This window comes from Mytilus californianus, unplaced genomic scaffold (genome assembly GCF_021869535.1).
Source record: "Mytilus californianus isolate M0D057914Y unplaced genomic scaffold, xbMytCali1.0.p SCAF_13, whole genome shotgun sequence".
NCBI classification, from domain to species: Eukaryota; Metazoa; Mollusca; class Bivalvia; order Mytilida; family Mytilidae; genus Mytilus; species Mytilus californianus.
In genome coordinates this window covers 9,345,484-9,372,921 of record NW_026262615.1, presented here as the reverse complement: position 1 = coordinate 9,372,921, position 27,438 = coordinate 9,345,484, and the positions used below count along the sequence as shown (strand labels likewise).

The 27,438-nt window shown below is 33.2% G+C and overlaps 1 protein-coding gene across 5 annotated transcripts; it reads left to right on the top strand.

The window, feature by feature from the left end:
- The first annotated feature begins 594 nt into the window (after positions 1–594).
- LOC127723139 (uncharacterized) lies at positions 595–26,411 on the top strand. Of its 5 annotated transcripts, none has more exons than XM_052229635.1 (12): positions 595–688; positions 5,781–5,936; positions 7,556–7,709; positions 9,221–9,397; positions 13,139–13,309; positions 14,554–15,170; positions 15,842–15,994; positions 16,771–16,924; positions 17,193–17,381; positions 20,531–20,701; positions 23,675–23,817; positions 25,338–26,411. In XM_052229635.1, the coding sequence occupies exons 1-12, from the start codon at positions 626–628 to the stop codon at positions 26,079–26,081; spliced, it is 2,892 nt and encodes a 963-aa protein (XP_052085595.1). In that variant the 5' UTR covers positions 595–625; the 3' UTR covers positions 26,082–26,411. The 5 variants fall into 5 exon arrangements, with proteins under 5 accessions (XP_052085595.1, XP_052085596.1, XP_052085598.1 ...); XM_052229636.1 differs by lacking the exon at positions 595–688 and adding an exon at positions 4,840–4,888; XM_052229637.1 differs by lacking the exons at positions 595–688; positions 5,781–5,936 and adding exons at positions 6,505–6,630; positions 6,687–6,704.
- Positions 26,412–27,438: the final 1,027 nt, after the last annotated feature.

Below are 27,438 nucleotides of genomic sequence, written 5' to 3'. Positions count from 1 at the left end.
TCAATAGCGAAGAAAAGGGTCAAGTACAAATCAGTACAGTCGAGTATGGTTAAGACTGGGTCGAGTAATGTTAAGTAAAATTCAGACCAATTCAGACTGGTCGAGTAAAAATCAGTACAGTCGAGTACAGATATAGGCCATTTAAGACTTTTACTGGTTTGTAGTGTAAGACATTATTTGTTAACTGTGTTGTCCCTTACAGTCTGTAATTAAAATGTTCATATCACACTCGAAATTACAAAAATGTAGAGTATCGTCGACTCCTATGAAATAATCTATCAAACCCTAAACAGGTATTTTAAAAAAGGGGATATCTTGCACTCGAAATACTGTGCAAGTAAAGTACCTTTTGTCTCATGAAGCGGCCTGACTGACTTTTGTTAGCCCCCTCCCAATTTTGGGAGTAAATTTTGGGAGTATGGTGTAACAACACATCATAAGAACGAACTGTTAACATGCACACGAGTTAAAACATATTTAATAGAAATTTAGTTGTTTTCCTATCTACACTCATGTTGACTTTCGAAAATTTAATTATAGCTATATAGGTATAGGTGATATAATATACCTCGATTATTCAACCATGCCTTTTAATTCTATTTAAACAGATCGTATAAAGATTGAAATGTCAAACTTCTTCCGCGTTCTTCACAAAAAGCCTCGTTCGACCTTCCTATCTGGACAAAAAGTAAGTTATTTCATTTTTTAGAGTAATTACTTGGTTTTTACGTTTTAGTAATGATTTCTATGCATATATTCCCAATGTTCACGTACTTCACTACTGATTTCATAAAAGATTACCAACTGGTAAAGACAGGTTTACTATACATGAGGGGTTGGACAGGGGGGTACCCTTCTCCCACCTCCCGCCCCTATCTCCCACCTCTCACTTTTATAATCTTTTTTCCTCTCCCACCTATTTTTTGTCTCCCACCTCCCGCCCCCTTCCTCCCATCTCCCACCTCCCTCAAAAGCTGTCCACCCCCTCATATATATAATATTAATGGAAAATGTTACATGTTTTTGTAACTGTGGATAATTGGGAATAAAATGAATTTATTTGTATTCTAACAAACGATACACGTATAGCTTTAAAATTTGTACTTTCGATATAATGTAGGTTTTGGTTTGAAATGTATTTTTGTTTCTGATAATACTATTGATTTTTAATATAGTATCCATTATGCGGTTTAGTGTGCATACCTAATCAGAAATTCAGCAGAATGTTATTACTGCTTAGAGAACACACATTAAACTGTGACACAGTTAAACTTATCGAAGACTAGAAAAGTTTTATTAACCCCTGGTGTCAAGGAACAAAATCAGAAAACAAATGTTTTACATCTTTATTTCTGATAACTGGTGCTCATAATCATGAATAAAACCGGTAAATACCCCAAAAATAATAAACTTTTAGGGAATAAACCTGAAATAACATGAAGAAGGTCACCAAAACCATGAAAGATTAACCTACCAATTGAGAGAACCATAGAATTTAATGCATTTTAATAACAAGTATTTTTGGGACGATATATATTGGTACAAACTCCCACAACTATATTTGCTGTGAAAATAGAATAACTAGGTTTTCTCTCTCCCCTCCTCCTTATCTTCATTCTTCTCTCACTATCTCCTCTCTCTATATCATTCTCTTTTCCATATCTCTCTTTTTCATTCTTCTCTTCTTCTCTCTCTATCTCTCATCTTCTTCCTTTTCTCTTCTCTTTGTCTTCTCCTCTTCCACTATCTATTTCTCCACCTTTTCCCTTTTCTCCCCATCTCTCTCTATCTCTCCACCTCTTCATTCTCTTCCCTTTCTTTTTCTCCGCCTTTTTCTTTTTCTCTCATCCTCTCATTCTCTTCTCTTCTCTCCTCTCTCTATCTCTCGAAATTTCTCGCTTCTCTTCTTCCCGATTTCACTCACATCTAACAGAGTAACGTTTCATTACGAAATACAGGGACCGATGTTAGAGTGTATTAAGGCATGATTTCTATATCAAGTATACTTATAAAAGTAAGCACATAAAATGAAGTGGTTGTTATTATAATCAAAGTGTTTTGAGCAATGGAGTAACCTTTTTGTGTATTTATTCTTTAGAATTGAAAAAAAAGCTGATATTTGAATGTAGAAATGCATGATTTCTATCTGATGTATGGAGCAGCTAGCATACCAAATACAGTAATCATTCATTTAGAAATACACGTACTTTAGGTGACATATAAGTTTAACAAGACGTTATTTACTTTTCAATTACTTGAGCAATAGCGCTATCTTTTTAGATGTACAGTAGCGTATATAAGAATGGAAGATTGACTAAATGATTATTTCTTGTTGATCGTCCAGTTTCAAATATTTCATTACAAAGTGATTTAGCAGGAAACACATTTAATGAAGTAACTTTTTTTAAATGAACAGATATTACAGTGCAAGAGGGGATGCTTCTTCACCTAGAATTTTCACATGTAGTTACATATATATATATATACATATATAATTATGGAGTATGCATTTTGTAGAAATAAATACAGAAACCGATACTAAAATGTAAGAGAGCATGATTTCTTTATCTAGTCTTTTGAGCAGATCGGGTATTGTCTACCCATGCACTTTTGTAGAAGTAAAGAGACTGGTGTTATAATAAGACGGCGATATTTCTTTATCTAGTATTTTGAGCAGTGAGTGTATATAACCTATCCATTTTTTGAAGTACAGAGACCGCTATTACAGAGGGGATGTCAGATAATCAAAGTGGTAAACCATACCTACTAATTAGAAAAGTGATTTTTCAAGTGTATTTTAAAAAACACGTTTTTTTTTCTTTTCTTAAAAATACAAATGTCAGACCGTTGGAATTCAGACTAGTATCAGTCAGTTTTAGCTCCCTTAATCAGCATACATTGTCAATGATGTTTTTACTTGCTCCTTGTTTTTAATGATTGTTGTCATAATAATAATTGTTGACGTACACTTGTTTTTTCTTTTTTAATATTAAGAATAATTTTCTACTGAACATCCTATCGGGGGATTTTATAGCTTACGGTACGAACTTTGCTCATCGTTGAAGGCTCATTGTTGACCTTGTCCTTTGGAGTTAATAGATAGTTATCCTATTGGCAATCGTACCACATGTCCGTATTTCATATCATACCACATGTCCGTATTTCATATCATACCACATATCCGTATCATTTTATATCATACCACATGTCCGTATTTTATATCATACCACATGTCCGTATTTTATATCATATCACATGTCCGTATTTTATATCATACCACATGTCCGTATTTTATATTATATCATACCGACCCCCAAGGGTGACTGGGGAATAGAAGTATGGTCACCATTGGTCTTCCTCCGACCGGCAGTAAAACCCTTGCTAAAGTGGGACGTCCGTTTGGCTGTGCGGGATGTACAAATTTGCAGCCACGTCCGGTCAGAATGGGGACGTTAAATCCGATGCCGCGTGTGAAGAGAGTGCCTTACTCTTTGCACGTTAAGAACCCTTGCAACAACTCTTTGAGGGGTCCGTAGTTGACCTGTTGCAAGGCTAAATTTCTGTCCCTATCCAATATACCCTCATTTCCCGTGGCAGTCTAAATTTCTCCGACCTTAATCCCGGAAGCCCCTATTACAGAACCTACTATTTATTTATTGTTAAGTTGTTCTCGTCCTGAATATGCACGAAATATTTGCCACTGAACGTTAAGCAACCAACAATCAATCAATATATCATACAGCATGTCCGTATTTTATATCGTACCATATGTCCTTGTTTTATATCATACCACATGTCACATGTCCGTATTTCATATCATACCACATGTCCGTATTTCATATCAAACCATATGTCCGTATTATATATCATACCACATGTCCGTATTCTATATCATACCACATGTCCGTATTCTATATCATACCACATGTCCGTATTTCATATCATACCACATGTCCGCATTCTATATCATACCACATGTCCGTATTTCATATCATACCACATGTCCGTATTCTATATCATACCATCGTCAATATGTTTACTGTGACGGTTACCATCTTTTGTCTTTCATCACATTTAAATTCTCCCTCGCCTGCTCGTCCGAATTTAAAGCATTTCTTTAATAATTTCTTCGTAAAAAAAAGCCAAAACTCTAATATAGGTTTGGTTGCTCGCAGTAATTTGTTCTTTTCTCTTGCAAACAATGTTTAATAACACAATATTATAATATAAATGAACAACAATATTCAAATTCACATTTGCATACAAGAAAATTATCCAACATATCATTATATAATTATATATAAATGAACTCAATCTCTATATGATCCATATTCATATATATGACAATAAGCGGTAAACTGTATGTTGTAGTTACTGTGAGCACCAACAATTTCTTTATATAATATAACGGAACCCCACCCTTTCAACCGCCAAAAGTTTTCACGTGCATATATAACCAATATATCTAAATCCAAAATAACAATAACCCGTTTTACAACTACTCTAACCAGTTTGAATATATATAAATGTATCTAACACAGGAAAATCCCTAAAGTCAAAGGGAAAAATATATATATATATATTTATTGATAGTCATACCCGGGTTGTTTAACGTTATGATAGGGTCTTCCCCATGTATCAAAATACCATTACAAGAGGTTAGATTTGTATAGATAGAATTACAGTAACACTATCATAACAATGAAAACTGAATTGCTTCCTTACTTTAATCGTTTTCGATTGATATATACAATGTAATATACCTGTGAGCCCTTTTCAACAGAGCGTGGTTTGTATTTATTCAAATAAAAATTCGGTAAGCTTCCTCCTAAATAAACCATAACGGACTTTAAACATTAGTCATTTATGGACACTTGTAACGAAAGCGGTAAGACACCGACCATCTATCCTTTGTTTAGGGGGAGGGGTAAAGGGAACATTTTTTTTCAATTTTAATAAAAGCAAACTAATTTTTTTTTCTCAGCAATATACAGGAGCAATACGTTTTTTATAACTCAATGTTGAATTTATTTCCCCTTATCTAACCTCGCACGGGGCACTTTATATAAAAGAATCTTCGTATCCGTACTTCCTATATATAAGCGATTAATTCATTTCAAATTGTTCATTTCCTAACCGAAGTTAGATCTGTCACGTAGTGTTAATTATAACTTTCTATATTTAAAAGAAAAACTATATCACGTTAAGAGAATGTTAGCCTTAGTATAACCAAGATAACATATATACAAGGAAACAATGTTGGAAATCAGATAAAATATGGTATTTCACATTGTAAAAGATACCTTTTCGAATAAATATATTTCCAGTTCTTAAGGATGTTCTTGGGTGAAATTAAAAAAAAATCCAGAATTTAAAATTGATACTATAAATCAGAAGAGCATTAGTTAAAGAACAAAATAAGCTAAAAATATTGATAGGTTAATATGGAACTCCTATTTGAGATATCTTATTTTAAAAAAAAAGGCGGGAAAAGGCAGACTCGGACTTCTACCTTATATTTAGCATTGTCATTATTTGGGTCCCAAATCGTAAGAAAAAACTAGAATCTGCTTAAATTTTGGTAATGACCTTTTTATGAGCTATTGAAGTCTTCTTTGAAAAGAAAAGTGGGGGAAAATGTTTTAACCTGTATCTTAGGAAAAAACTCGAGTCCAAACATCTGAAAAAAATACCTAAACCTGACCCGAGTATATCCTTAAATCGAACAACTGTTTAAAAAAATCCATTCCAACATTTCCATAATCAATTTCTTTATTCAGATGGAGGACTCTAATAATGTTGAGTTTGAAACAGTACCAGACGAATACAGTGCCAGGAGTTTTTATGAACATTACAAAGATAATCTTCCACAGATGGTCATGGTAACTCAAGGATATATGGGAGAGGGTATATTTGAGACGTTTGACAGGGGACAGGTATGTATGATGGTGACACAGGGATATATGGGGAGGGTAACTTTGAGACATTTGACAGGGGACAGGTATGTACGATGGTAACACCGGGATATATGGAAGAGAGTATCTTTGAGACATTTGACAGGGGACAGGTATGTATCATGGTGACACAGGGATATGTGGGAGAGGGTATCTTTGAGACATTTGACAGAGGACAGGTATATATCATTGTGACACAAGGATATGTGGGAGAGGGTATCTTTGAGATAATTGCCAGGAAACAGGTATGAATGATGGTGACACAGGGATATATGGGAAAGGGTATCTTTGAGACATTTGACAGGGACAGGTATGTATGATGATGAAATAGGGATATGAAAGAGAGGGTATCCTTGAGAAATTTGAAAGGGGACATGTATGTATAATGATGACACAAGAAATGCAGGAGAGGGTATCTTTGAGACATGTGACAGGGGACATGTATGTATCATGGTGACACAAAGATATGTGGGAGAGGGTATCTTTGAGACATTTGACAGGGAACAAGTATGACACAGGGATTGTTAGGAGGGGGGTATATTTAAGCATTTGACAGGGGACAGGTATGAATAACGGTGACATAGGGAGACGAGGGAGAAGTATCTTTGAGACTTTTGCCAGGGGACAGGTATGTATAACAGTGACACAGGGATATGTGGGAGAGGGTATCTTTGAGGTATTTGACAGGGGACAGGTATGACACAGGGATTGTTAGGAGGGGGTATATTTGAGACATTTGACAGGGGACAGGTATGTAAGACGGTGTATTATGGTGACACTGGGATATATAAGAGAGGGTATCGTTGAGACATTTGACAGTTATGCATGATTTTGACACAGGGTCAGAGGGAGAGGGTATCTTTGTGACATTTGACACGGGACAGGTATGTATAATGGTGACACAGGGTAATATTGGAGGGAGTATCTTTGAGAAATTTGAGGGAGGACAGGTATGTATGATGGTGACGCAGGGATATAAGGGAGATGGTTCATATTGCTGAATCAGCATTGTTTTGAAGAAGTGTTTGATAGCTTATATTTAATATTGAACGCTGCCGTCTAGTTGATTTTTAATATAAGTTTGTAATAATGTAGTTTCAGAAATTTCATTATGTTTTCCAGTTCTAACATGTTTCCTTATCCTTCCTTAACTCTATAATATAAAAAGAATTCTGTTGTCTTGAGTTTATCCCAACACAAAAAGTTGCGTACGTAGGGTTCAATGTTTTTGATCCCTCCGTCCGTCGGTCCGTCAGTCAATCCTGTGTTTGTCATAGCAACGCCTACAAAACCACACAACAGAATTTCATGAAACTTGGTTGATAATATGCATATACTATGTAGATGTTGATATTAACAGAAAATTATGATCCCTTTTTTCTATGAGTTATGCCGTTTGAACCTTGAATTTTGGCTTAACTATACTACTGCAACAGTTTGTCTCTAAAAGAAACTTATTTTCAAATCGCCAAAAATATCGCAAGCTTGCGAAAATAAGTTGGTTTACAGTAGTTTACCACACGTGAAACGCATGCAACAAAGATTAGTGATAGATATTAGTATTTAATTTCATATTGTTTGTAATTAAAATACAATTGCAGGTTTTTAGAATACAAACATATACCAAACAGAAGAGAGTGATTGCGCTGGTTGTTTCCGGTGAAAAAGGAATGTACGGGTTACAAGGGAGACAAATCAGTATTCCCGCGGATTATGACGTCAAGTTCCACGTTTTGAAACTAGGAAAATTCAAAGGTAACTTTTAAGATTGGATAAGTTAGTGTACATGCATGGCAATTCGTAATGTTTATATAAAGAAACGTGACGATTAAAAAAAATACCATTAACCATGTATAGAATGAATTAAGAAATAAACAAAACTCCTACGCTGATGGCAGTATTCCACTATCTAGGATCAAATGCAAAATTATTGGCTCGCATTTTTGCTGAAAAAGCAAGTTTTGATGCAGAAATGCTACTTATGTGTCGGTATTTTCATTTCAATGAAGACATAAATATGTCGTTTTCCTATCGTAATACGTGTTTTGATATACATATATAAAAAATATTGATTACTTAAAACATTTAAAAACTTTGTTTAAAAGGAAACGTTAACTCGTGTAGTCTAGGCTCAGATTAGATCATTTATGTCGCTACGAAGTAAAACAAAAGAAAACAAGAATGGTTACCCCATTTTTCTTTTTATTTCCAGTAAGCATTTTTGAGAGCTGTCTTCTCATAGTTTAATTAAATAAAATCTGTTACTTTTTTTGTTTACATAAAAGTGTGTTTACCTTGTTATAGTATTTTTCAAACATTGAAAAATTTGCACCACATTGCAGTTTGAAAAATGCACTGTGTTACCAAATTAATCATTGTTTTTAGAAAAATACCACTGTATTGTTATACATTACATTTTGCCAAAAAAGAAAAAAAAAGTTTTTGTTCCCACACTATTTTGAACTTGCATACAAGGAAATTTATTTGAGAACGTTTTAACCCTATGAAAATTAATCCCCAGGAAGCTTTGCAGTCTCTTTGTATCAATAAAATGGATGATTAAGATTTCTGTTGCAAGCCGTTGAAGAAGTTATTTCTTATTTTTTAAGGATGTTCGCTACTCTGATTCAAAATAACAAACTTTTTAAAAGACTATTAAAAATTCATAGTATATAACTAACGGAACTAAAAAAAAACAAAAAAAAAACAAAAAAAAAACAAAAACAAAAAAACACAGAAACAAAGAAATGGTCCGTGTCCTTGTTTTAGAGATATAAGCCAATGAAAATTCGGCAGGAAATGATTCTCTTTAGATTTTTTTATACATTTAACATTGGCACCTTTTTTCTTTCAAAAACTATGATAAAAGTAACAAGAATTTTATGAGATTTCCAAATATGGCTATTTAAACTATGTGTAATAAATTATGAAAAGAGATATAGGGGTTAGCGGGCAAATTTTTTATTTGCACTACTTGGATTAAACTAGAGCTAGAGGATTCCGAATATCTGACAACAAGTCAGAAACAAGAGCAGCCAACATCCTTAATATTGAAAAATCATTGATGAATATTAAAATAATCATTTATCAATATCAAAGAATCATTTTCTAGTAAAATTTAAAAAAAAACCCAAGTTTTTGTGTATCCTTATTGTCAGTCAGTTATCAAGCAACATAAAACACTACCGAGGAAAATTTTGTAGAAAAATATAAAGTCCACTTATCATCTACGTTAAATGTACTTTCTTTCTATGGACACATTTCAGTCGGTAAACCAGCCAGTTTAAAAGAAATCTTGGAGCGCAAAGAACTCCCGTTGGATGTCCAATTTGCTGGAGACGAGAAAGTTTTAATTGGTTCGACAGCAAGAACAGCATCTTTTACCTTGACACTTGTCAATACATATGAGGATTTTTATCTGCTCGGGAATGCTATATGTGATGGTGAGTTTATTGAAATGTATACGCTTTGTTATACCTCATATGTACCGTATTTGGCCATGTATAATTCGTATTGACTCTAAAAATACAGATCCCAGATCCAAGCTTTGCAAGTTATTTTTTTCGAATGTCGGAGGCCCTCTTGACAGTCTCCCGATTGATACAAACATGAAAACCCGAACAGTTATAATAATTTTTGTTATTTTCAGAAGGTAACACAGATAACAATACAGTTAATCCACCCCCATTGCCTTCTACATCTACATGATATATTTACATACATACACAAAGATAAACAAAGCAAAATGTTGTTACACTACATGTGTACACGATTACATATATAGTACAGATAGACCAATACCACTGACATAAAAAAGTATGACTACAGTAAAGTTATAGCATTTTAACTACAAAAAGTTTCCTTCTTGTATCTTTAAGAGATGAGATTGACAGTTTGCTTTAAAATATTTACACTTTTACTTTCTTTCAAATTTAAAGGCAAAGAATTCCACAACAAGGTTCCAGAATACTTGAAAGTTCATTTACCATAATTTGTTCCATATCGTTGAACAAATATATTATTTTGGGTAGATAATCTTAATGCATATTTATTAACAGTTGAACAGCTTGAAAATAGTTCAGATAAATATTCAGGTGCTAGATTATTCATACACTTATATATCATCACTGCCATAAAATATTTAATTCTATTATAAATGGTAAGCAATCCTTGCTCTTTAAACATAATCGATGAAGAGATATCAAACCCTACATTCACAATTATTCTTGCTGCCCGCTTTTGTAACTTATATAGCTTTTCAATATTAGTTTTTGAAGCATTTCCCCACACGGAACAGCAGAAATCCATGACTGAGAGTATATATCCGTTATAATGAAGTTTAAGAGCACTTACAGGAAGATATGCTTTGAGTCTTCTCATAAGATGCAGTCTGCTTACAATTACTGCACAGAGTTTGTCAATATAATTTTCCCACGAAAGTGTTTTACCTATGTGGATTCCTAGCAGTTTTTGGTTATGAACGACGTCTTTTTTGTGTTCATCGTAAAATTTGATATATAATTCTGATTCAAAGGGATTTAGTCTATTAGAACAAATTATCATGACCTTAGTCTTATCACTATTCAATATCATATCATTATCATTGCACCAATTCATAACATTACAAAAATCTACATTCATAAATACATTTAAATCTGTTACCGATTGAGATGACTTATATAAGGTTGTATCATCAGCACAAAGCTCTGAAGAAACATTTTCAAGCACAAGTGATAAATCATTGATATTATGAAAAGTAAAGGTCCTAATTTAGAACCTTGTGGTACTCCTGATTGAACCTCTCGGAAAGGAGATTCAATATCATTGATCATTACCTTCTGAAATCTTCTTGATATATAAGATTTGAACCAATCAATAGCTTGATCATCACAATGATACATTTTTAATTTACTGAGTAAAATATAATGATTAACAATGTCAAATGCTTTTCTTAAGTCTAAAAAAAGTGCGCATGTTAAATTCCCTTTATCCATTTCACTTAACCATTCATCAATTAATTTCAGTAGGGCAGTGTTACATGAATGTTCAGATCTAAAGCCCGATTGCTGCCTTAAAAGAAGTTTTAATTTGACAAAATATGCATATAGTTGCTTAAATACCGATTTTTCGAAAATTTTGGAAATCGTCGGTAGTATAGATACTGTCTATAATTGTTCACACCAGTAGCATCGCCACCCTTTTCCACCAAATATCAAATGAAGTGAAAGTAAGCAATTATTAAAGGAAACCATACGGCCTTCAACAATGACACAAACCCATACCGTATAGTCGGCATGAAAAAGGTGAATTGGGAAAACTAACAGCCTAATCTATAACAAAACAATTAATGAAAACTTGAACCAACGAGTACCTCTAACTGAACTACATGCTCCTGACATGGAAAAGGCACATAAAGAATGTAACGGGGTTAACATATTTGTTAGCGCTCAACCCTTCCCCTAACGTTGGACAGTGATGTTACAACATAAAGCAAGAACAAATTGTAAAAATCTGTGGCAATAGTCATAACTCAATAGATCGGCACGAGGCACAAAAATGATAAATATCAAAACAATATACATAAAGCACAGAAATAATAGTCATTATCTATGCATGATTCGAACTCTGCTTTCTGTTTTTATAGTTGTGTATGTGTTGGAATGAATCTATTGTTTGATCGGCTTTTGTTTTGTGTTTTTTTTTTATATCTCTAATGGCAACCAATATAGGTAAACTTTATGTTAATCATTACAGGTAAACTTTGTGATAGTTATTACAAGTAAACTTTATGACAGTTATAATAGATAAACTTTTTGACAACCATTACAGGAAAACTTTATGGCAATTATTAAAGGTAAACTTTATGAAAACCATTATAGGTCAATTTTGTGACAATTATCACAGTTAAACTTTGTGACAATCATCAGAAGTAAACTTTATGACAATCATAAAGGTAAACTTTATCACAATCATTACAGGTAATTTTTGTGATAGTTATTACAGGTAAACTTTATGAAAATCATTATAAACAAACTTTTTGACAATCATTACAGGTAAACTATATCACAATCATTACAGGAAAACTTTATGGCAATCATTAAAGTTAAACTTTATGACAATAATAAAGGCAAACTTTACGAAAATCATTATAGGTAAATTTTGTGACCATTTTTACAGGTAAACATTTTATGACAATCATTACAGGTAAAGTTTATGACAATCATTACAGGATAAGTTTTTGGATTCTTAAAAATTCTAAAGAACTTCTGGACAATTTTAAATCTCGGTCTATTTCTGAAATTAATTCTAACATAACTTTTGATTTTTTAACCCTGTATACCAACATTCCCCATGTGAAATTATAAAATTGTTTTGAATAAACATTGAATGACAAAATTTCTTCTTATGTGACGTTTACATTTTCTGACGTCAGACACGCGAAGCAATGAATGTGGTTTTTAATTTGATATGGCTTTTTTGTAAATAATTGTTTGTTTTGATATTGTAACACAGTGATGACTGCTGTACCCATATTTTGACTATTTTATTTATAATGTCTGTTTTGTTCACGCATCGTTGTAAATATAACGGAATTTGATGAGACTGTCGTACAAGTGAGAGGTTTAGCGCTATAAAACCAGGTTCAATCCACCATTTTCTACATTTGAAAATGCCTGTACCAAGTTAGGAATATGACAGTTGTTGTCCATTCGTTTGATGTGTTTTGTCATTTGATTTTGCCATGTGATTAGGGACTTTCCGATTTAATTTTCCTCGGAGTTCGGTATTTTTGTGATTTTACTTTTTTTTTATGACAATCATTTCAGGTAAACTTTGTGACCATTTTAACAGGTAAACATTTTATGGCAGTCATACAGGTAAACTTTATGACAGTTATTACAGGTTAACTTTATGACAATCATTACAGGTAAACTTTATGACATTCATTAATATTACAGATAAACTTTATGACAATCATTACAGGTACACTTTATGACAATCAATATTGGTAAACTTTATGACAATTATTAAAGGTAAACCTTATGACAATCATTTTAGGTAAACTTTATGACAATCATTACAGGTAATCTTTATGTTAATTTTTACAGGAAAACTTTGTGACAATTTGTACAGGTAAACTTTATGACAATCATTACAGGTAAACTTTATGACAATTATTACAGGTAAACTTTATGACAGTGTTACAGCTGTTCCTGCATACCTACCTGACCTTAGGTTTTCTATTGTTAAATCTATCAAAGGATACAGCGATGACCAGTATAAGAACTTCATGTCTGTCACTGACCAGTTTGTAAAGGAACATATTACTTTTGACCAATCATTTGGTAACACAGGTAAGTAGCTGGTGCCTAAGTATCATACATGTCAGTAGCCCATACACAGCATGCTTAGTGATAATAAATGATAAAATTAGAATAACCCGTTATAAATTGTATGCGTCCGGAGCGTTTTCCTGTATTTACCTTCATCAGGAACACTGAAAGCCGAATATTTGAAAGCCAAGAATGCACGAGAAATGACAGTTGAAGAGCTTCATGACAAAACAGGCCAAATCCATCTAAAGCCAACTTTGATATTCGATAATCGGTCGTTTACTTTTGTAATACAGATTAGTAGCCATTGTTTTAGTATAAGCATGCGCACAACATACATCTTGATAGTAAACTTCCACTTCGTAAAATCATGTATTTCACTAAAACTATGGTGCAACTCCCTTATGATTGACTGTTACAGTAGACAAGTTTGACTGATTAGTATAAAATAAAATAACTAAAATACCGATCTCCGAGGAAATTCAAAACGAAAAGTGCCTAATCAAATGGCAAAATCAAAAGTTTAAAAATATCAAATGTATGGATAACAACTGTCATATTCCTGACTTGGTACAGGCATTTTATTATGTATACGTATTAGTAACTTGCATCATGGCAAAACATGAAAAACGATGAAAAGAGACAATAGTCTACCAATATTTACAACGACAACAACAGGCTGAGCAAGACAAATCCTACCAAAACAGTGGTTGATCTCGGGTGGTTCAGAATGGTAAAGAAATTTGCTTCCATTTAGCACCCGTTGTACAAAGTCATGGTCAATTCCCATTCGGTAGTGTCGACATCACAATCAATGAAAAGAGGGCGGAATTGTGACTATGAGAATTTGTACAAATCCGAGGTCATCATTGTCACTTATATTTTATAAAAGTCAACCAGGTCATAATGGCGTCTATAAAATGTTTGAAAGCTTCATTTTTAACAGCAGAACTCTATCAAGGAAATCTGTAAAAAATGTATGAGGGTCTAGATGGGGTTTTAATAATCGAGAATAATGTGCAAAAAGTAAAGAATGAAGATCCCTAAGTAATTAAAGAAGAGCGAATATTAAGAATCGTTCTAAAGGGTAAATATGGGGTGCTAAAATTTAAAGAATAGAGAATAATGGGGTGATAAAATGTAAAGCAAAGAGAGTAATGGGATGCTTAAATTCAAAGATCAGAGAATACTAGTATAATTATTAAAGAATGAAGAATCGATTAATTTCCATCCAGACATTCATGTATATTGGTTTATATTTTCAGAAATTGCCCTGTATTCAAACGAAAGAAGTCAGCAAGTTGAAAGTTCTATTGTAGAAAGTTATGCGTATATCTCACCATGTGAATACTATAACATCGGGGACCTTCTGAGACATGATAAACCAAAACCTGCCACCAAAAAGGGAAAGAAAGGAAATGAAAAAGTTTACGATGTCTTACGAGTTTCAAAATACGACAACCAAACTTACGCTTCCGTGGGTGTTGAGCAAACAGACACAGGTAGTCAGTCTATGAGTGGAAAGAAAAATGAGGATTCGATTCTAACAAACCGAATACCATATACTGATGAGAAGGGAATAGCAAATAAAGATAAAGATAACACCCAATCTGAGACCGTTAAGAAAGACCCACCACCCATACCCCCAAAACCACCTCAGCCAACAACGGGTCAATCTTCCAATATAACTGCAAAAACAGACACCGTTTTGTCTCCCGCTATCGACAACAAAACATATATGTGTACGTCACAAACAGAAGAAAAGGTAGACATTAAGGCTGATAACATTATATCTGTTGATACTGGTACACTGCCTGCTACAGTAGATACAAAGGAACCAGTTCCCCAAACGAAAGAACAGCCTAAAAGAAGAGAGCAAGAGGTAACAATATATATTTTGAAAGTGTTCATGCCTTGATAAAAAAGACTTACACTGGTCCAAACTTGAATGAAATAGAAATGGAGTGGGAAACAAAGAATTCCACTTAGACTGGTGTTAGGAGCCGGCTTTAACATTTTGTAACTCGACTTTGAGAGTCTCATTGTGGCTTTGAGATGAAGAATAACAATTAAAGCGCTGAACCTTGGCTTTTTGCTGCTGTGCATTTACTGATGTTTTGTCATGGATGGATGCACCGTATCCTTTCTTTTCTATTTAATTTTAAGATATAAACGGGTTTAATTGTGCTCAACATATTCGATGTTGTAAGTTATTCTATTCAATATATTTTATGGATTGATTCTGACTGAAATGTTTTTCGAATAGTCTTATCTTAATTTGTAAACTACATTGTTAGTAAACTCATTACTGGAGTTTGAAAAAAGTAAAATCACAAAAATACCTAACGCCGAGGAAAATTCAATACGAAAAGTCCCTAATCATATGGCAAAATCAAAAGCTCACATACATCAAACAAATGGATAACAACTATCATATTCCTGCCTTGGTATATGCATTTTCTTATGTTGAAACTGGTAGATTAAACCTGGTTTTGAAACAATCGCAGATTGTAACGTAAAAATCTTATCATGGGATATTTGTTTTATTTAAAGGAAGAAATGATAGATGTTGAGTTTGAAACTGCCAAAGAAGATTACAGCGCGAGGAGCTTTTATGAGCACTACAAAGATAACCTACCACAAATGGTCATGGTGACACAGGGATATATGGGAGAGGGTATCTTTGAGACATTTGACAGGGGACAGGTATGTATGATCGTGACACAAGAATATATATAAGAGGGTATCTTTGAGACATTTGACAGGGGACAGGTATGAATGATGGTGACACGGGAATATATGGAAGAGGATATCTTTAAGACATTAGACAGGGGATTGGTAAAGTTAAATGACCCAACGCTATAAAGGAGAAGATATCTGTAAGAAGTTGGACAGGGGACAGGAATTTTAGATGATGCAATCAGATTATCACATGTCATGTTTCATATCAGATGTTTTATCAACCCTCTCGAGTCTTCGGCTTTTGTGGTATGTTTACGGACGACAGAAGAAATACAGACACGAACTATTTTAAAACTTTGAAAAAGATGAATTCATTGTATCATTTGTTTTGCATTTCACATATCAATACATTTTTTCCTGTTTCCTAACATTTGTTTTATATCCTACTTTATTCTAATTTTTACTCATAAAATGCCATTGAGTTGTATTATCCTGAATTTGCCGAGTGACGTCGAATTGCCATGCGATAACGTTACGGAAAGGCAGGTGACAATAACGGGAAGCAGTTGATAATTTTTTTATATCAGCCCGCTAAGCACAATTTTGGAAACTAGTTTTAAATTAAACCTTTATCATATAATACAGAAAAATTGATTCGACTTTGTTATTTTTCATAAACTATCGCTTATACTTTTTGATTCATATTTCTGTATAAATAATCGAACAAATACATATCTTTCATTATTTTTATGTGCAAATGCCCTTCATAATAATAAGTTTCTTATGTTTTATTTGGATAGGTTTTCAGAATCCAGACATATTCTACACAGAAGAGAGTTGTTGCAGTCGTAGTTTCCGGTGAAAAGGGGATGTACGGATTGCAGGGAAGAAAAATCAGTATTCCTGCTAATTATGACGTCACTTTTCATATCATGAAACACGGAAAACCAAAAGGTGAGTGACGTAATCTTCAAATATAAATATTAATTGTTTCATTTTCTGATACAACTTCACAATTTGACAAAATTTAGCGTACTTAGGTAAAGTTATACAAGGTTTAATACTTGGGTGATCAGCAACTATGTCATCTCTCCTTAGAAATCTTTATAGTATTACACAAAAAAAACTGCTGGTGATTTGTCCATACACATTTCTTTGTATATTTTCTACTTTCCTTTTTAGCATGACTTTACGAACATTTATAAATACGATTTGTTTACAGGAAAGTCAATTAGGCTAAAGGAGATTTTAGAACAAAAAGAGCTTCCAATTGAAGTACAGATTTCTGCACATGAGGATCAATATGCAGATCAACAACATCTTGGTCCTTTACTAAGGACAGGTCTATTCACCCTCAAGCTCCTCAATACGTACGACGATTTCTTCCTCCTTGGAAACGCTATCTGTGATGGTAAGTGTGCATCCCAGATTACAGTGATTGTGTGTCTACTTTTCTTATTGATCACGTTAACTTGTTGGTTGCAAAACCCATTGAACTTAAGATCTTTGATCAGTACTTGTTTTGCTGAAATATATACTAGTATATTGTTTCATTACATTCGGCATTAACGACTATTGATGTGTTGTGGTCAGTAAACTTATATACTGATGAATATAGATAGTAGTTTTCAATTAATGCAATTTTGTTGACAATTATTCCTCCCTCAACATTTTGGAGGTCAACGCACACAAATTCCTTTATGAATCAACCTAATTCTTAGAATTACTGTAGGCTTGAGAAAAAAAAAATTCTGAATAAACTTCATTTTCTATAACTGTAAAGTTTTTCATAACGATCTAGTCTTACGGACTGCACTGTTAGTTGGGTTCTCCTTTCACAAAACTGCTCAAAAAAAATTTAAGGATACATTACTGAAATCAACACTACATACCATCTATAAATGGTTGATATATTTTAGCAGTCTTTAGAGTTTTAGACTCCATAGTAGTTGTCTATTCTATAATTTCACTGCATGACCTATCAATACATGTGGCATTTTGACGGAATTTGGATTCGCATGGCGGGTGATGCGCCAACTGTCGCATCTGGCTCGCTATTTTGTTTTTCAGATTAGTTTGCGACCTTAATCTATCTTCTAAATCGATTGATGAGATTTGAACAGAGGTTAACTAATGTCATATGCAGTGTGTACCCCATATTATTATTTTGACAGTCTTATAAGCCTTACAACCTGTTTGACTTACAACAAAGCAACTTATGGAAAATCTCAGCCAAAATTACGTCATATTAAACACTATCTTAAGCCCGTGATTATTAAGAAATGCAAAACATAAAATAGTGTTAGACAGGGTATGATTGTCTTATAGCTTTTTCATTAGTTTGATGTAGACTTATGATACCTTTATAGCTATCTGATCGGTAATTTTGTCGATCATATCTTATTCGATTATGATATTTTAACTGTGTATAAGACGGATGTTGCATGCATAACAGAAGACTTAAATAACATGCAATTATCACAGTATATATTCGTTACCTTGATTTGTCTTTTCCTAATCGATATCCGGGACTATCGGTAAACTACTGTTTTAATTTATGACATGAACAATAATTTACAGGAATTGTGTAGTTGGTTATACTTTTATTAATGCTTTGTATGTATTTTTTGTTGTGTTTTCAATTTTCCTCCTTTTAACTTGAAAAATGAAATCATTCATGTCATTGAAAACTAAAAATGGAAAATAAATAGTTGGTTAACCTTCACTACAAAGGTCGTAAAGTCTGAAAAAACAACTTTTGTCTGAATTTGCATGAATTTTTACTCGACATTCTCTCTGTTTGAAATTTTTGTAAAAAGTCTGAATTTGTCTTAATTAGTTACCAGGCTTATAAATTGATACGCCAGACGCGCGTTTCGTCTACATAAGACTCATCTTAAATAAGTACTAGTACTTGGTTTGTCTTGACATATGTTTTGACCTTATTAACATTGTCTTAAAATTTCTCGATACTTTCTCAACAATCTGATATGTGTCTTGATTTGTCTTGACCAATTCTCAACTGTCTTAAATTCGTTTCGATAGTTCTTGGCATATTATTGACATTCTTAATGATGTCTGAATATGTCTCGAAACTTTCTGGACAGTCTTAACGATGTCTGAATATATCTCGACACAATCTTGATGGTCTTAAAGATGTCTCGACACTATCTCAACAGTATAAATTGCATCTGAATTGGGTATAGACACATACCAGACACATACCTGACAGTTTAAAATTTTTCTATGCTGTTTTATACTCATTTCTATAACCGCTAAACTAAACTTAAAAGAATTAGGATACAGTAATACATTGCTTATTATAACAAAAAAACAAAACAACATTTTGGTACTATAATTTTTTTTTTACCATGTTACCGTTGAATATTAAACATGAAAAATGAAATATGTCTACAGATTTATTTTAATCATTTAGTAATTCTTCCTAATATTTATAAGGCAACATTTGTAATAATTTACAAACCCTCATTTAAATTGGTTTATATCAACATACTCACATTTGTATTTGTTAATTTTTTCATACCCATGTTTGTATTTATGAAAGTTTATACATACCAACAATTTTAGTTATGAAAATATTTACATGCCCAATTTTTGGATGCAATAAGTATAACTTGATATAATAGTATATTCTATAAAGAGAAATAAATCAACAGATGTATCATGTATATTGGTCATGATTTGTAAAGCTCAGAATTGTCATGTAAATTTAAGACACAATTACATATGTTCAGAGTATGTCGAGCCATACTGAGAAAAAAAAAACGAAAGTTGAGAACCTGTCAAGAAATATCAAGACAGTATTCAAATGTGGGAGAATTTGTCAAGAAATTTCAAGACCATATTCCATGTATTCGGAATGTCAAGAATATGTCGTTAAATTGCATACAAATTTAATATAAATCAGAAATTGTCAAGAAACATTAAGACACAAGTCATACTATTGGAGAATGCCAAGTAATTTTTCATGCAAATTGAAGCAAAAATTTGTCTTTTCATATTTTTAAACTTTGTGGTAATTTTACGTGTAAAAATGTTTACGGATATTGTCACAAGCAATAGCGAGTTTTGTGTAACAAAAAAAAATATGGACAATTATTTATGATCAATCATTGAAATCTTGAAGATGATCTCTAACGGTAACCTTTTGTATTACATAATAGTAAGATTTACCTTTTCAACATCATGAAACAATATTAAATTTCAAATTAATGCAGATACTAATATATTTCATGGTAGTTGTTTTTAAACAACAAATTAGTTCGAAGGATGATATTTCAGTAAGCTTGATTTCCTCATCATGTTCAAAAGACTGTATTCATTCATTTGGTCTTTTTTTATGTAGCTAGAAAATGAATATGGTTACCCGATTTAATCTTTTTCTCTTTTTTAAACAGATATTTTTGGATAAAAAATAATTTTCCCCAAAATGTTATCAATTATTTTTCCCGTTCAAATTATGTTTACAAAATGCTTATTAGCCATATCATTGTATTTCCGGTTTTGATTTAGAATGCATCCTTTTGTTTCATTCTACAGGAAACTTGTATGGTAGTGTAACAGCAGTCCCTGCTTATCTCCCCGATCTGCAGTTTTCCATAGTAAAGTCTATAAAAGGTTGCACTATTGAACAGTACCTCCATTTCCTCTCTGTCACAGACCAGTTTGTCAAAGATAATATAACATTTGACCAAACATTTGGCAATACAGGTATGAAGACCGTACTTGGACCTATAATGGTTTACCTTTACAAATTGTGACTTGAATGGAGAGTTGTCTCATTGGCATTCATACAACATTTTCTTATATCTATATGATGTCAAGGGTATCAAAACAATGAAAAAAGAACTTTATATATTGTATGTGTCCGGCTGCTTTCTTGGATCAACCGTCATCAGCAACGCTGGAAGCCAAAACGTTGAAAAACAAGGACGTATAAAAGAATAACAAAAATACCAAACTTCCATGTAGATTCAAAACGGGAGTCCAGAATTGATAAAATCAAACGCTATCAATCAACGGAAAAGTGATAAACAACTGTCATATTCCTGACTTGGTACAGGCATTTTCCGAAGAAAATGGAAGGTTGAACCTGGTTATATAGAATCCAGAAACAAATGACAAAATCAAACGCTATCAATCAACGGAAAAGTGAAAACCAACTGTCATATTCCTGACTTGGTACAGGCATTTTCCGAAGAAAATTGAAGGTTGAACCTGGATTTATAGAAATCCAGAAAAAATCAAAAAATCAAACGATATCAATCAACGGACAAAATGAAAACAAACTGTCATATTTCTGAATTGGTACAGGCATTTTCCGAAGAACCTGGTTTTATAGCTAGCTAAACCTCCCACTTGTACGACAGTTCCGCTATATTGATAAAGTTGGGTAGGCAACAGAAACCACACATTATAGGTTAATGTTACAATATTAAATTGGGATATGTATAGGTAATGAAATACTTGAAGAACTATGTCATTCAAATTGACCTGAAAATAAAAGCCAAAACTATCTACAAAACTGCACCATCGAGTAAATAGGGTTCTCTCGGAATCCTTGTTAGTTTATTTATCTACATGTATAATGAATAATGAAAAACTAAGGTGTTAAATAAATATCTCAGATATACTGTACATTGCAAATGTCTTGTTATTAATTACAACTACTCAATTAATCAATTAACAAGTCTTTACACCACTTTCGAAAAATATCATAAAATGTAAAGGGCTTAGGGACCAGAGTTAAACCCCATTATAAATCTGAGAACTTTGAAAAACATATGTTCACTGAAATCCTTTGTGTCTTCAAGTCAAAATAGTCTATTATGTTTTGTAATTCTTTGGAAGAAAAATTGTTCAATGTAATTGAATACGACTTTTCAAATATTTAGTCCTATCCAATCCGGGAGCTAAGGCGTATCATATGTTAAGAACATGTATCTGTCCAAGCAGAAAAGACGTCGTTCTGTCTAGTTGTCACGGAATAGAAGTTCCTTCATAATATAAGTTCTAAATGGAAACAATATTCTGGAATATTATTTCCACTGGAATAAATATAACAGTAAATGTTCCTAACGGAATAAATGGTACAGAACATTTGTTCCAACAGGAACAAATATTATGACATTGTTTATAACAAAGTTTCCAGTGGAACTTCTGTTAGGCGAAACAAATATATGTAGACATATTGACTATTTTAAGATGACACCACGGAATTAAATGAGGATGCAGTAGTTCAGCCATGTTTAGTGGCTATTTCAGGACAGAATTTTAATGAACAATTATTACACCAGGGTTTTCGATATCACAAACTAGTCGAAACATTTACTACATTTTATCATCGGTACAAGGACATCATTCGTAAATATAAATCAACATGCAGACATCTTATACGTTCAGGTATTTCACATTAAATCTTTTATGGTTATATTCTTTACAAAGCACAAACATTCCGGCATTCACCTCAAAAGCTAACAAAACCTTTTAACAGACTTATTAAGAAGGGATATAGTAACGATACTGTTGTCAGGTCATTGTCATTAAGGATGGCATATTTTGGTTTTAATATTAATTCACTTATAGGGTCTTTGCATCGGAAATAAACACATTTAAAAATGTATTCTAAAACCAGTTGTTGGCATGAAACGGGTTATGTTCTTCTCGTATATTTTATGATGGTATGATACTAAACCCCTAACGGGAAGGAATGTGCTCGATATTCATATGATGAAGACAATCAGTTTAATTGAGGTCTGGAGCTGGCATGTCAGTAACTGCTAGTAGTCCTTTGTTAATTTATGTATCATTGTCATTTTGTGTAGTTTCTTTTGTTACCTATTCTAACATGGACTCGGACTTCTTTTGAACTGAGTTTTACTGTGCGTATTGCTGTGTTTTTGTTTTTTTCTACATAGGCTAGAGGTATAGGGGGAGGGTTGAGATCTCAAAAAACATGTTTAACCCCGCCACATTTTTGCGCCTGTCCCAAGTCAAGAGCCTCTGGCCTTTGTTAGTCTTGTATGAGTTTTAATATTAGTTTCTTTTATATATTTTTGAGTTTAGTATGACGTCCACTATCACTGAACTAGTACATATTTTTTGTTTAGGGGCCAGCTGAAGCACGCATCCGGGTGCGGGATTTACTCGCTGTATTGAAGACCCATTGGTGGCCTTCTGTTGTTTTCTGCATTTTGGTCGAGTTGTTGTCTCTTTGACACATTCCCCGTTTCCATTCTCAATTTTATTTGAAAAATGGATGGTTATGGCAAATCTTATATTCTAAATTCGATTTACTTTGTCCACTAAATTTTGGTACACGTCTCTTCTATTGACCCTCCCGTGCGCATATTCCTAAAACAAACATGCACTTTAATCGTGTTGTTGATATCAGATATCGCGCACTATTCTCTCTCGAACTTTTAATTGTGTTGTTATTAACAGATATCGCCCAGTAACCACCGGAACGCTATTTTTGTATAGCTATGAACAGATATCGCGCTATACTCACATGCACTTTAAGTGTATATTGTTATGAACAGATGTCGCGCTATTACCTCTGGAATATTATTTTGTATAGCTAGGAACAGTAATCGCGCTATACTCACATGAGCTTTAATTGTATTGTAATTAACAGATATCGCGCTAAACTCACCTAAACTTTTATTGTATTGTTATTTACAGATATAGCGCTTTACTCTCCTGAACAGGCACATGCTGAAGAAAGTTATTCGTATATATCACCCTGTGAATATTATAATATTGGTGACCTATTAAGGAACAACAAGGCAGAACCAGTCGTCAAAAGAGAGAAACAAACAGACAAGGTATTGATATGATATGAAATATGAAATCACATTAGTTCAGTCACAAATCATAAGTTGATTAAAAACAGACCACAGCCTAGCAAAATGTAATGAACAGGCGAAAAACGAAAGTCACAACACACTGCAAAGAAAACCAAACATTGAGCTAATGATGCACCACGAAAAGACCAGGATTGAGGTCAAGTGATGTAAAAGGTTCTTACAAATATTCCTTATAGGAGTTAACTAACAATTTCGTCCATTTTACCTTTGTAGTAGATCTTGCTCTGCGAGTCATTCGTACCAGTTCCGTTTATCTCGATTTACTATCTTTCTACTATAATTAAAAAAAAAAACAATTGGGTAAAAGGACGAATTCGATTTCGGCCATGCAAAATTATTTGAAGATCTTTTAAGCTGGTAAATGTTGCTGTTCACAGTTTCAATTTCTCGTCTGTAGCTTTTGCAGCACAACAAAAAAGGATAAACTTAAGTTTTATTTTAAAGTTAAAAACTCCTGTAATTAGTCACTTGATGATTTTGGCCATGTAACTTATTTGTATGTCGTGTACTGTTGATCATTTTTGCCATTTATACACTTTCCATCCATATAGTATAGTATAGCCAAAATCGCCCAAAATAGTGAAAATCGGCACTTAAGGGTAATAACGCGGATAAATCATCTGACAGTCATAGTTTCAAGAAATGGTAGGTAGATATTGACATTCTGAAACATTTTCTGCTTCGCGATACTTTCTTTATCTTTAACGGTATACTAGATAAATACTTGCATTTTACCCTTGTGTTTTATGTCATATATTTGGACATTCTTTTAAACTAAAAAACACTAAGGGTGATCGTGGTTAGATTTGGTTGACAGATGATTAACACCAACTGATAAGAAAAGCTTACACGTGCCCTTTGGGCCAATGGAATGAAAAGGAGATAGTGTGGGTACAATGAATATGTCTTTAAAACCACAAGCCATTAATTCAACAGAGCAAATAAGCATTCTATAACATTTTACCATTGGTCTTTTTTTTATGCATAATGAGATAGTATACTTTACTCTAAAACGTGGAGAGGAGGGTTTATAGGTGGTGATGGGGTATATTTGGCTTTCTTGCAATCACCTTGTATATCTGTCCTTCCGTTTTTCCATCAACTGTTGTCGCCAAACTTTTCTCATACTAACAGAAAGATTTCCTTGTTGATCAACAGCTTCATAGTGAAGAGGAGTAACATGTGAGCTCTTTTCAGATCAGTCTGACACGTACTTCCAGATACTTTGAATAACGAGGGGGGTGCTATGCTTACGACAACTCTTGCATTCTTCTCATACATGTTATAATGAGGATTTATTGACTTTTGTTTGTTTTGAAAAACCATAAACCATTTCAAGAATACCTCAGTTCTATTGAACATTGAACGATATCATCACAGTTCACGGTTTCCTGCTTAACTTTAATATCAATATCGAGTTATTGCGGTATAAATAAAAATATGAATACCATAAACATGTATAAAAAATTTCATTTTAGGTGTATGAAGTTATCCGAGCTTCTACAATATCAATGAACCAACAGGAAAACCAGTACGAAGTTACAATATTCGGCAAGAAAACAGGGACTTCCAATAATCCACAATTTGATTCTAATACAATTAAAGACGCTAAAAAGCAACTGAGGAATACCGGTCGTTTTGAATTGGCTAGAACGGATCAGAATACAGGGACAGGCAAAATTGACGAGCTAAATGTAGGAAATACGCTTCTATCATCGGAGACAAACGATACACTAAAGCAAACAGATGTATCAGTCAAACAAGAAAAGGTCTCATTAGAAAAAACAAGCATTACAGAAAATACCGATTCCTTTTCTGACTTAACACGTAGGCTAAAACCGACAAGTTCACAAAATGCTTCGGACGTACCTCCTCGTATCCCTGAGAGGCGGTCAATCGTTGACAAAATAGGATTAGTTCGTCCCTCTCCATCAAGTAAATCTGCAACCACACCGGTTCAAATGTCACAAACATCGGAATCGGAAATAATTGTAGATGTCGCTTCGTTAACAATAGAGGACGTTGGCGAATGGTTAAGGAAATTGAAACTTGAAAAATATTCGGATGTGTTTGAAGAAAACCAGGTCGATGGTTGTATTCTCATGTCAATTGATGAAGACATGTTAAAAGAGGATTTCCATATGAGTCGATTCGAAGTCATGAAACTGATGAAATTTGTAAGAACTGGATACGTTCCGCGTACAAGAACGACGGAGAGTTAACTCCATCCAATATTTGGATAAAATGTCATCATATGAATTCTTATTCTAATCATATATATGGATACACAACAGCTAGAAAACGTGTTTAACTAATAGTTTTTGAGTAATAAATGCCAAATGTGATATGCAAAATAATACAATTTGACAAATTCAATCGGTAACTGCTACTCTGGTGCTTTTATGTAGTAAAAATGTAATTTGCTTTCATCCTGGTTAAACCATTATGTTTTATTTATACAAGAAGTATGTCATTGAACATGTTGAAATCATTAGCAAAAGTAAAAAGAAATGTAGTTGATGTCTTATAAAAATAATAATGATTTTATATTACTATTAATTTTAATTCTTTGCGTGCAGTTGTTATTCTGGTTTTTCAAAGAAAATGCTGCAAAACCTTTAATGCTACAATTTTTTTTTGGCCGAAACGTATTCTGTTGCAACTTTTGTAATAATAAAAACATCGTTAATATTTCTTAATATACAGTTTAAAGTGTTTTAAAATTTGCTGACACGAATCCGAATTGTTGTCTATAGGATTTTGTTCGGATATGAGTTCTATCGCCATTTCACGAACAGAAAACTGATGCAGATGGAAAAGACGATTTATTGAAACTAAAACATTCCATGCTATAAACCCGTCAAATTAGATTTGATGTATTATTGGTAAAAAGTCTAAACAAATCAATTATAATACAAAATAATGACTCAAATTATTAAACTGCTCACACAACTAGCCGCACTATTTTGCTTTTCGTGTAATCCAGATTAGATTCTATATTTTACATGTGGAACAGGATTTGCTTACCCTTCTGGCGTACCTGAGATCAACCCCGGTTTTTGGAGGGGTTCGTGTGGCTCAATCTTAGTTTTTCCATGTTCTGTTTTGTAGACTGTGATTTTTCTTTTGTCCGTTTTACGTTTTGTTGCCATGGGTTTGTTTTCGCCTAAGTTTTTAAACTCTCTTTTCTTTAAAGCCAAATAATAACTAAATCTGATACTTAAATGTTAAGATTGTAAGATGTTAGTTGTCATAATCCTCATGACTCATAATGTTCCTGACGTTGACATTGAGTACTGTCCCACATGTTCACTTTGGTTTACATGTCTCTGGAATTACCCGTTTTGCAAAATGCCTGACAGTAACGTCGACTTCTGTCTTGCATGTCAACCTTGGTTTACATTTATCTGACATTACCCATGTTTGTCAAATTTATAACGATGATACGGACTACTGTGTGATTATCCGTCATCAATTTTTTGACATCTGTTTTGTCATTTTTATATTTGTGACACTGACAACTGAATATGTCACTGGAAATCGTAGGAATGAGGCATAGCTTTTTGCTACTCGGACAAT

Bases quoted from the DNA above. Each gene is read 5' to 3' on its own strand.
- LOC127723139 (XM_052229635.1), top strand. From the start codon at position 626: ATGTCAAACTTCTTCCGCGTTCTTCACAAAAAGCCTCGTTCGACCTTC. The intron at 17,382-20,530 runs GTAAGTGTGCAT...TTCATTCTACAG, and splicing joins TGGAAACGCTATCTGTGATG to GAAACTTGTATGGTAGTGTA. The intron at 23,818-25,337 runs GTATTGATATGA...ATTTCATTTTAG, and splicing joins GAGAGAAACAAACAGACAAG to GTGTATGAAGTTATCCGAGC.